The 11,371-nt window shown below is 36.3% G+C and overlaps 2 protein-coding genes across 3 annotated transcripts; both read right to left on the bottom strand.

The window, feature by feature from the left end:
- Nucleotides 1-197: 197 nt before the first annotated feature.
- LOC102606336 (uncharacterized) lies at nucleotides 198-3,619 on the bottom strand. 2 transcript variants are annotated; one of them, XM_006355264.2, is made up of 3 exons: nucleotides 3,536-3,619; nucleotides 2,247-2,439; nucleotides 198-592 (listed from the first exon to the last, which is right to left on the bottom strand). In XM_006355264.2, exons 2-3 carry the CDS (start codon nucleotides 2,426-2,428, stop codon nucleotides 406-408), a joined length of 369 nt encoding a protein of 122 aa, XP_006355326.1. In that variant the 5' UTR covers nucleotides 2,429-2,439; nucleotides 3,536-3,619; the 3' UTR covers nucleotides 198-405. The 2 variants fall into 2 exon arrangements, with proteins under 2 accessions (XP_006355326.1, XP_015167791.1); XM_015312305.1 differs by having other exon boundaries at nucleotides 2,247-2,456; nucleotides 3,536-3,614.
- A 991-nt stretch (nucleotides 3,620-4,610) lies between these two features.
- On the bottom strand, nucleotides 4,611-10,412 carry LOC102578344 (far upstream element-binding protein 2). The gene is made up of 6 exons (XM_006355265.2): nucleotides 10,051-10,412; nucleotides 9,042-9,310; nucleotides 8,822-8,914; nucleotides 8,664-8,735; nucleotides 8,391-8,507; nucleotides 4,611-5,955 (listed from the first exon to the last, which is right to left on the bottom strand). The coding sequence occupies exons 1-6, from the start codon at nucleotides 10,319-10,321 to the stop codon at nucleotides 4,825-4,827; spliced, it is 1,953 nt and encodes a 650-aa protein (XP_006355327.1). The 5' UTR covers nucleotides 10,322-10,412; the 3' UTR covers nucleotides 4,611-4,824.
- Between the last annotated feature and the right edge of the window lie 959 nt (nucleotides 10,413-11,371).

Below are 11,371 nucleotides of genomic sequence, written 5' to 3' on the forward strand. Positions count from 1 at the left end.
CCAATTCAGATTCATGCCGGAAAAAGAGAGAGGCAAAATGCTCCCTCCCAAAAGATTATCCATGTCAAAAGCTCAATCTGAGACCTTTAGTTGAAGGAAGAGTGATCCTTGCATCGCAACACACCCCTTGTAGGTATAAGAATGTTATAGTGATAATGATATCTTCAGGGATTTAATTATGTAACAAGAAACAGTAATCATGAAAACAATATGCTCAAAGCTGCTTTATTGAAGCAAACATATGGCTCCTAACTCATCCTCTACGTAAATTGTACTTGCCAAACATCAAAATTTGAAAATCTGTATCTCGTTGGTATGTGTTGTCCCGCACAAGTTAGAGATTGAAGATGATCTTTTATCGACAGTGATACAAGTCATTACTTTGAAACCTAATATTTGGGAGATTTAAACATAATAACCAGTAATCGTGAACCCTCGACCTACAATCTCCCCAGCACAAAACCAAGCAAAACATTCTAGCCCAAAAAGAGCAGCAATGCCAGCATCCTCAATTTTCAGCTCCTGTCTGTGCTTCCACAAGTTCTTGACATCATCAAGTTCCTTCCAGAATGCTTGATAACGTCCAGGAATACTGTCCCAAAAAGAAGAGATATCATTAGTACAAGATGAATGAAAGGTATAAATGGAACAAGTTTTCTATCAGGAAAGAAAAAGGAGCATATCTTCTATCTGCTCTGACATAATTCAACAATGAGCCAACAATTTATAAAGAGAAGCATAAAACTTTTTGCAACGAATAACTACGACAAATGGAAGCAGAATTACTCTTGCTCTCAGCAAACCAAAAAAATCCTCACAGCAGATACTAATCCAAATTGTCCAGTCCTTTTTTGGGTGATCTGTAATATTCTATTTTCTTGGCAATGAAAATTCCAAAAGATAGAGTCCCTCTATCCCGTTTAACAGCATACTTTACATATGGATTAACATGAAATGTTTGGGGCACATAGAAATTCTCAATGCCACTTTCCAGTATAAAAATCATCAAACAAATCAGCATGCCACAGAAAGCAGGACAGTGAGAGCAACAAGATCAAAGAGCAATACTCTATTTGATAACTCACCTTGCGAAGTCATCAACAATCATGTTGCTTGGATCCTCCAGAGATGCAGTTGTGTGTGTGTTGGATCCTCCAATAGATATGCATTTTTGGAGGATCCGATAGGGGAGTCACGATTTTTGTGGAGGATCCGAACAACATAGATCAACAACAAATGCAAGCTCAAGCAACTTTTGTGAACAAGGGAACTTAGAGAGGATAGGGTCCCGGAAGTTTTTCAATAAATAAGTGATTCCTCAAAGACGGATCATTAAGGTTCCTAATGAGATGATAGAACAAGAAAAATACTACAACCACAAGATGATGAGCAGTTTGCAGTCTAAACCCTACAGCCCTAAGGTAACCTAGCTACACCCAACTTATGGATAACATGCATCGAAAACAGTAAGAAGATTGGCCCAACATTTCCTACATCCGTCCATCTTGTCTGCTGATTACCAATTGAATACTTTCAAGTAATGGACAGGTAGGTTGAAGCTAGTGTTTTGGACGGCGAAAGGTGATAAAAGGCGACAAGGGTCTGCCTTGCCACAAGGCGAGGTGAGCGGCGAGGCGCTCGCCATTTTGAAATGCGATACCAATTAATACCAAAAAGTTAAAATATTTAATTGCATATGTAAATAATCAGATTCTCAATAGCAATAACATATTAGCAAATATTTCAATTCAAACACTACTAAAAGTCTAGAACTTGAATGAGAAAAAAACAGAACAAAAGTCAAAACAGAGGTAGAAGCGACTCTAAAGTATGAAGAAGAAGAAGGAAAAAGAAACCGAGGAAGATGAAATTTGAAGAAGAAATATGTATTGGTTGGACTTTGGAGTAGCCGGAAAAAGATGGCCAAACTCGGAAAACCCTAAAAGTACCTTTTAACTTTTAAAACCCTAAATTGGTTGCATTTTTTTTAAGATAATACAAAAGGCGACGCCTTTCCCGCCTTTCTTGCCTCTCGCCTCTCGCCTTTTGTCTCCATGGCGTCACCTTTTGGAGATCGCCTCGCCACAAAGCTAAAAGGCGATGAAGGGTCGCCTTGCCTCGCCTCTCGCCATTGGCGATGAGGCGATCGCCTTTCACAACACTGTCACTTGAAGCAATCATCATTTACTATCTACAAAGACTAAAGTATTTGTACATTAAAAGGATAGAAGTGATGAATAACAAACCTAGCTAAGCGAGTATAGAACACTTGTTTCGCCAAATGCTGGCATTTCTCCACAGTAGGTGGCTCTTGAATGTATTGTTTGTTCTGCTCCAACATCTGCTTGTAGTATGCACATCCATTCTTGGTCAAGAACTTTGAAGCTTCAAGGGCCTTTGCTTTCACTATCGGCAGTTTTGACGCCATTGTTTCGTAACCTACAAATAACAATGCACTGTGAAAAACATTGTCACAAGTGTTGAACATAGAAGAAAAGTATATGAAAGTGTGAAATCTGTTAGGGTTTGGCACAAAGTACAATTCAAAAGATCAAATTAAAGAGAATTATATGAAGAAACAACTATACGGAGAAGAATTAAAATGCATTTCAACTGGAATATATGGAGTAAAAACCATGTCAATAAAGTTCAAACCCATTTTAAGTTCCGACTCAAATGTAAAAACTTATTCGTAATTACTTTTCAGTTTTCATACACTAAATTTCTAATTCTATACACCTAATCACAACACGTTATCGATAATGTTTACAGTTCAGTGATGTCCTCTTCATGATAGAGATAATTTAGTGTCACGGTATCAGCCTGCATCAAATGGCTGTAGCAAGGTCAAGTACACTAGCTTCAAAGCATAAGTCTGCTTCAAGACTCTTATTTACTTCTCTTATTTTTTTGTAACTGAGAAATCCTCGAGGGCCAGTATTTACACAACTCGGAACTCAGTAGATAATGGGTTCCACACATTTTACTATTCATCACTACTCTTTGAAGTAACCGACATCAAAATGGAACATAAATAGTTCATTCTGTTTTCCTCAACATTGGCAATAAGCTTCAGCTAGCTATGTCTGGATTACACACGAAACCTTTTTTTAATCACGGGCAAGGCATTTAACTATCAAAGACCCAACTCCTAACACATTTTCCTACAACAAGTGATTGATTCACAATTATGAAAACTATAATCACTCTACAAGGACACATTTCATCATTGCACATGGAACAGCTCACAAGTTGCAATTTGTTTGTTTACGCTTTTTAGAATTTCACATAATCTGAATTTTTCATTAAAAATGCAGTCTTTTACCACCCCCACAAACACACAAATATTTCCAAGAAGAGATTCCAAAAAAAATTGCAATTGAAAGCATATAATAAATCCTCAAGAAGCCCCATTTGGAGGATTAACCAAACCCATACAATGAAAAATTGAAGGCCTTCAAATTATTCAGACAAACAAAAATCAAATAATTAAAAGAAGAGAAGTAGGCATAAGCAGAAAGAGACAGTGAATCACCTCTAAAGATCGAAAATGTGATGATTCCTTCAGCTGCAGAGAGAGATAGACAGAGGGTTTTGAAGCTGAATTAGTATATATATTTTTGTATATTAATACATATTTATTTGATCAATAAGCTAAATGTGTAACTTGTCCTTTTCTTTTAAGAAAAAAAATTAAGTAGCTTATAAACTTTTTTGTTTTTTTTTCAGTCTTAATGCTTATAAACTAAAAATAACTTTGGCAAAAATTGGTCATCTTTAATTTGTACCTTTTCTGCTTAATAGCTACTATTTATTTTGATAAATATTTTATTATTTTATTCTTAATGTCTTTTCTAATTCTCAGAACACTTCCCCAAAAATATAACTTCAAACTCTCCCCATTTTCTAAAATATTTTCGTCACTGTTTTTTATTTATTTATTTACCCCTTCCACTTTATTGACTTTCTTGGTGACTCGAACGCAGATCATCGGGTTACCATTCGAGCAATTCCCTCCCATCTCATTTTCTTCATTGTTATTCTACTCAATAAGAGTATTTTTTTTTTAATTTATAATTTCTGTAAATACATTTAAGAACATATGAATCTTATTTATAAATTAAGTTTTTAACACTTCAACGCAAAACGTAATTATTTATTAAATAGTTTCAACACATGATGCTTATCATTTATCAACGATGTCAATCACCTAATCTAAACAGACTCCTGTCATTCTAAAACAATAATTTATTACTTCCTTCATCTCATGATATTTGATTGTACAAGTAAATTTTAAAAGTCCATAAAATTTTATATGGCTATAAATCATATCTTAAGAACAAAATAAGGAATTTAAAGATACATTATTTTTAAATATAGAGGAATATTATTCCTTTTGGGACAAATTCAAATTAAAAATGTACTAGGTAAACTGAAACAAATAAGTACAAATTTTGACACTTGGAACACAAATGCATGACTGCTTATTTATAAAAAACTCAGTTTTTTCCCGAAAAATGATTTTCAACACTTGTATCAACTAATTTTTAATTAGCTAAGTCGATAGAACAACGGGGAGAAGGGAAGAGAACATTCCTACAAAGAAAGCATCCATTTAAGAGTTTTTATATTAGAGAGAAGAAAAGAGGTTTGACCAACATGATCATATAAGTAACTCAAGACAAACAAACTTCAACTGAAGTTTCAGACTCTCTTAATACACCAGAAACCTAAACATAATACCAAAGTAAAGCATAACAAAATATGGAAACAATCTTTATATAAAGGAGCTAGCTATCACTTAATCCTTCCAAGTAGCATCCATTAACTCTGAGGTGAGGCTTTTGGAACCCCCCCAGTACTAGGTTGAACAGACTGGGATGTCGGATTTGCAACACCATTGCCATCAGAAGAGTACGCTGCCGGAGGCTGCACATAACCGCCAGCATAGGCACTACTGTAAGGTGGTGGCTGCTGTCCATAGCTAGCAGCCCCATACCCAGGGTGAGCTGTTGGAGTGCCATAAGAGGATGGAGGTCGCTGAGTCCCAGAATCACCCTGACCATAACCTGATTGAGCAGTTGCTGCCTGTGGATACCCGGGCTGCACCGGTGGAGGTTGGGCATAGCCACCTTGTGCACTAGGAGATTGTTGAGGCTGACCATAAGCTGGATGACTAGTCGGAGGCTTTTGGGCTTGAGGGGGCCCATAACCTGCTGCTGACTGGGTGCCATACACACCTTGGGAAGTAGGTGGCATCCCATACCCAGCTTGAGTAGAGCCTTGAGATGGGTAACTAGGAGTAGGGCTGGGCTGCTGGCCAGACTGATAGCCTTGTTGGCCCACGGCTGATGACTGAGCTGGTGCAGGTGCTTGACTGCCATCACCTTGTGTACCATGTGAAGTGTTGTGGCCATCAGAAGTTGGGTTCGGTACATTACCATAGCTTGGAGTAGAGCTATAACCTTGTTGCTGATCATAACCAGTACCCTGATAACCAGAGTGAGCAGCAGGTGCATGATATCCGCCGTAGCCATCTTGGGAGTAGCTCTGTCCCTGGTTGTAACCTGTGGCTGAAGGCTGATTGTAACCGTAGGCAGTAGTATCAGTTGAAGCAGCTGAACCTCCAGGTGTTTGTTGCTGTTGTGGGGGTGCCTGCTGACTATAGTAATCATAACCACCTGCACCACCTGCCTGAGACGTTTGTTGATTTGGTGCAGTTGTCTGATCCCAACCAGAGGCATATCCACCAGAGGCCTGTTGTGGAGGGTAACCAGGGTAGGGTGGTTGAGACGTGTTATATTGGGGAGATGGACCTGGATATGCTCCAGGTTGAAGGTAACCATAACCAGGTTGTTGCATCTGCGCACCAGGAGGAGCCCAGCTTGCAGGAGGTTGAGTTTGATAACCTTGTTGAGGATATCCTCCAGCCATTCCTGGATTTCTAACACGATTCTGCGAGGAATTGTTGTCTAAAATGAACCAAGAACGATTGATCCAGTTGCATATAATAAGACATTTTCAAAGCGCAAAACAAGCACATAGAGATAACATAAACACAGCAGATTAACCAGCAGCATTACCACAATATAACCCCAGCATAACTGAAAAATTACCCAACATGATACGGAAAATACAGATGCATCAAGACAAGTGTAGGCGCCTACATACCGTACTGGTTGTGTGGTACAAACTCCTGCTTTCCCATCTTCATCCTATTTGAAGCGACGGGTACCATAACAAATAGAAAAGACCATACAAATTCTACACATATGCAAAATAATTCCCAACACAAATACACTAACAATGGCCAAAGGAGAAATATAGGCCTTAGTGACCCACCTTATTAAAAGATGAAACGATGGTAGGTGAGAGCTTTATGCTGTCAGCAGAGAAATTACTCACATATTGAAAGCATCTCACTACAATATCCTGAACTAAATTATACAATCCAGGCTCTCAGTCATCCTAAATAAACACAATTTATGAAGATATTAATTAATCCAGAATAAACACAACAGCTCCATGTTATGGGCTCCAAAGATGAACTCTTTATCCTGGTGCTGTCTTCATGAATAATGACGTAGAGTAGACCAAATAGGAAAAAAAGTGTTATTATGGAAAAAAATGACATTAGTGAACACAAACGGAAAATAATATTGCCAACACGTCGTAGCAATTACTTATTTATTTATTTATATAAAGCTGGTAATGTTGTATTCCCTAGCATTAGAAAGGCAACATACCACTTTCTCTTGATACAAGATATGTCAGTCATAAAGACACTGCAAAGCATAACCTAACTACTGCAACAACTGGACTAGAACAAGAAAGCACTTAATCTTCTCGGGCATCACTAAGACGTGTGAGAAAAATCTCTATCTCTGTGACTAGAATGTTTATGAATATTCTCAGATGCAACGGATAATCAATTATATGGCACAATAAATGGATTTCTAATTTTGAAATAAAAAATACCAACAAAGTAATAGGAATTCTATGCAGCATAAGTTTCTACCTAACAAACATCCTAGAAATAAATCCAGTTAATATTGACCAGTGTGAAAAATTAATAATATCTCAATTTTGACTCCAAAGAGAAAGAAATAATCTCACAACTTGGTCCACTCCCCTGCATCTCTAGAAATGAAGGGTGTCTTTCACTCCAAAAAGAGATAAGTTGTCAGTAGTTAGGTTGGAAACCATACCAGAACACTGCTGAGGGAACACCAACACTAAATGGTTTCATGTTGGTGTCACCTATTGTCCAATACACACTAGCCTACAACATTTCCACAATATCAGTGACTGGACACAAAATTCAACGGCTACAGTTTATATCTTATCCTGATATTAACTAAAGAACTCAAACCAAGAATGATCACAATTCTTATAGATAAGAATGCATCCTTAATATTAGAGAAATTTTAGATTGGTTTTAGTTACCTTCTTGAAAAGGCTTGTCGCAACCTGCCTCACACAAAATCAAATATCCAGAAGTCCAGTATAATATTGAACAGATCAGTACACAAAATAAAGGGTTTATCTAGATTTTTGTATGATCATCATCAATATAATAACTTAAACCTAACATAGACTTCAGACGAACCCAACCCTACACCACCTAACCACCTCAATGAACTTGTGAAGAAACTAATCACAAAACTGACATAAGAAGATGCAACGTCATACTGCAGATATGTTTTACAGATTGACCATTTACCCAAAATCAATATGGAGTTGTACTGAAGAGTGGAATACTGCACTCTCCATGACCACTTGAAACTAGAACTGAAGTATATGACTGAAAGGAGTAAGAGAGGACCTAATTACAACTAGGAAAAAAGCATGACTGAAATGAATAAGAATACTCCCCTCAAAAGTAAAGCAGAGCAGGTGCTCATCTCCTTCATACATGGATAATTTGAAATGAATTAGTAAGTCCCATGGACTGAAACTGTAGATAAAAAAGATGTCTGCTAAATGATATCTGCAAGCTATTGAATTCAGACAGGGATATCCATTCATCACAACTTTGGATACAAGTGATGAACACCCAGTGGAAGTTAAGACTTAAAAATGCTCAGCTCATCATCCATGATGCTTTAGCAACATAATAAATAATAAAATATTGTGGTTTGAGCAATCCTAATTTAGAATTCAGCTGGGAACTCACTAATGCAAAAAAGTTAGAGAAGGAAAGCTAGAACATTCAAATAAATTGCAATCCTCCACAAATTTAAATCAAGGTGCACAGTAAGAAACAACAAATCCACATCACAAAATACGACATAATCATACATACAACAACATTAACACAGCTGAAAATGATGGATGAAACAGACAGAGATGTTAGCAGTCAGATTGACAGATTATGCAACTACAGATACCTCACTAGTAACTTCATACACCAGCTGCTTAGCAGCCTCAATCTGTTCAGTTGACCCATCAATTTGTACTGTCCTTTCTGTTGATGTATCACCTGGAGGCAAGTGTAGAGGAATCACCTGTGACAAGTTGGGAAAGGTAAGACAACTGACTTTGAATCTCAACTAAACTGATATGTGATGCTGAAACCACGCAAATCATTAGAGTCCTTGACAAAAGGGCATCACTACCATCGCGAAAGTTGCAACACTATCTGCAGAAGATTTTATTATTACCTGAATACGCGCTCCAGTCCTTGCTTGCATATTTTTTATGGTTTCACCTCCTTTGCCAATAATAAGACCAACCTAAAAGCATTTCAATAGGTATGAGAGATAAGATAAACAGGAAACAGTGTATTGCATGATTAACCAACTACAGCAGTAAAAGTCACCTTGTTGTTGGCGACTTTCATTACAAATTGTTCTGCCCCAGCAACCTGTCCAGTTATCCTCCGGGAAACTATGCCTGAACCTCCTGCATCAGCCTATTTGATATATATTGTGCAAGGGAAACACATTTGAAAAGGAAGAACAAGTTCAGTTTGGTTAGATTCAACACATGAAAGCATTTTAAGGTACAGTTAAGTTCAGGTATAGACAGATAAATAGTACCTCAGAAAGAACGTCACTAATTAATTGTTCAGCCTTAGCAATTTGCTCTGGTGTTCCCACAAGTTCAACCCCCCTAGTACGAGAATGTGGATCAGAATCCATGTCTCGAGTAACCTGAATCTTGGCTCCAGACTGTAGTTGAAGATACTTGATTGTCTCCCCACCCCTGCCTATGATCACTCCAACTCTGGCATTTGGTACCTCAATCTTCTTGCTTGGCCCCGGATAACCATATGAATTTGTCACGGCTGGATTAACAAAGGGTTTGTCTGCAGTTCAATAAAATACAGAACATGTAAACAGTAAGTGGACTCATAAGTAAAGTTGGCTACAGAGGGAACATAAGAACATCAAGAGATATAAAGCACAGGAAAAGTGACCGCATTAAAGCTAAAAAGAAGCAGCAATTTGCTACTGATATTATCACTATAAGTTCAGAATACAACTATTGACCTGTAATCATTAAAATACAAGTCATAAAATTCTCAGGGTAAAAATTCAACAGTCGCAGCAGCCATTCATTTACAATACCATGTAACTATCAGCACAGACCCAAAGTAAATGATAGTGCAGTAAAAGTTGGGAGATTCTCGAAATGACAAAACCTTACAATCTTACAGTAAAAGAATGGATAAATGCACAAAAACTAAGCCATTTTCAAGAGTACAATAAAAGAACTATTAATAACAGAAAAGAAACAAAACAACTGTAAACATTTACATTTCCAGGCATGATTTTTCCAGCGATTCCATCTATTAATCCAAAATCTACGAAGAAAATAGGCATAGACGCAACAAATACCATCTCAAAAGAAGTAGGAGTAAAAAAGTGAGCAGAAGACCGATCACAATAGCTATAACACTGGAGAATCATTTAATTAACTAAACTCCTTATTCACAAAGGAGAACAACTAATCTTCAAAAGAAGACACAAACACTGGAGAATCATTTAGAAGAAAATAAACAGAATTATCCAATAGAAAACAAGAGTTAAAAAAAATAAAACTTACGTTCGACAGAATCAAATCCAGAGCCGTTATCAACTCGCGCTTTTTTGGGCTCCGCGGTGTTCAATAGCCTAGCGGCGATTTCCTGAGCCTTCTGCTTAGCGAGCTGGAAATCATCCATAGGCGGAGGAACGGTGTTGTAAGAAGCATCAGGTGATTGGGAAGAAATCGGGGCAGAGAATCCAGTGGGTTTACGGGAAATAGTCTGCTCTTCCTCGTACTTCCTCTTGTTGGTTCCAACCTCTGATGCGTAATGGACGTCCTCTTCCGCCATTGTTGTTGTATGGGGAATCTGATGAGAAGTAGAGTATAGAGTTCTGAAACCCTAAATGAAAGATTGACGAAGGATTAGAGAAAATTGTGGGAGAAACGAACCCATTTTATACTTCTTTTAAATCATAATATCTTTTTTAATTTTTTAATCTATATATCAAATTTCCTATAAAAAAATATTGATTTTATCCTTAAAAAAAAGTCAGAAATATTAATTGAGTACATAAGGTAACGTTGTTCTATAATGAACTAAATAAACATAATTAAAAAATATTAGTTTTAACATAATATATAATATGATAACCTTATAAACATATTTTAATGCAAGTAATACAAAAATAAAGTTATATTTCATGACAATTTCTTAAAAGATCATCTATTTATATTCTAAATAAATTTTAAATTATAATTTAGAAAATATTTACTAAAGATAATCAAAATCTTTTATCTACATAGATTATGGAGAATAAGAGATAATTATAATACATAAGTGTGCTCTTTAACTTAGATTCAGCTGACTTCTATGCCCTTCAATTTTAGGTGAGCACAATCAGACACTTAAACTTTTAAAGTTGAAAGAGTAGGCACACACATCTTTCATGAAAATTGACGTGACATACATTCGAACTAATTTGTCTTATATCATGTATGACACATATTATTCCATTTGTGTCTATTTATTTAATTTTATACAAATTTAAGTGTTTGCCTATATACACTTAAAATTTGGAGGGCATAAATATCGTTTGAGATCAAGTTAAATGACACGTCTACATATTATACCTAAAAGATAAGTGGATATTGGATATGCATGCATATTATACATACACATATACTTAATGCATGAAATATTAGAATATCAATTATAAAAAATAACATTAGATTTTGTAACAAACTTATAGAAGGATTATTCTACTTGTTGACATCCAATGTTGGCATGATATTTTCAAAGTTAATACTTTTAAATATTTTATTTGTTAAATAGTTTAAAATACACGTGTTTTTATTTTTAATGCAATTTATCGATAATCATCCTTATTTCTCAAAATGT

The sequence above is a fragment of the Solanum tuberosum genome, unplaced genomic scaffold (genome assembly GCF_000226075.1).
Source record: "Solanum tuberosum cultivar DM 1-3 516 R44 unplaced genomic scaffold, SolTub_3.0 scf00198, whole genome shotgun sequence".
Classification (NCBI taxonomy): Eukaryota; Viridiplantae; Streptophyta; class Magnoliopsida; order Solanales; family Solanaceae; genus Solanum; species Solanum tuberosum.

Bases quoted from the DNA above. Each gene is read 5' to 3' on its own strand.
- LOC102606336 (XM_006355264.2), bottom strand. From the start codon at position 2,428: ATGGCGTCAAAACTGCCGATAGTGAAAGCAAAGGCCCTTGAAGCTTCA. The intron at 593-2,246 runs GTTTGTTATTCA...TTTTTGGGACAG, and splicing joins TTCTATACTCGCTTAGCTAG to TATTCCTGGACGTTATCAAG.
- LOC102578344 (XM_006355265.2), bottom strand. From the start codon at position 10,321: ATGGCGGAAGAGGACGTCCATTACGCATCAGAGGTTGGAACCAACAAG. The intron at 8,915-9,041 runs GTACTATTTATC...TATATCAAATAG, and splicing joins TTAGTGACGTTCTTTCTGAG to GCTGATGCAGGAGGTTCAGG. The intron at 8,508-8,663 runs GTAATAATAAAA...AACTTGTCACAG, and splicing joins GGACTGGAGCGCGTATTCAG to GTGATTCCTCTACACTTGCC.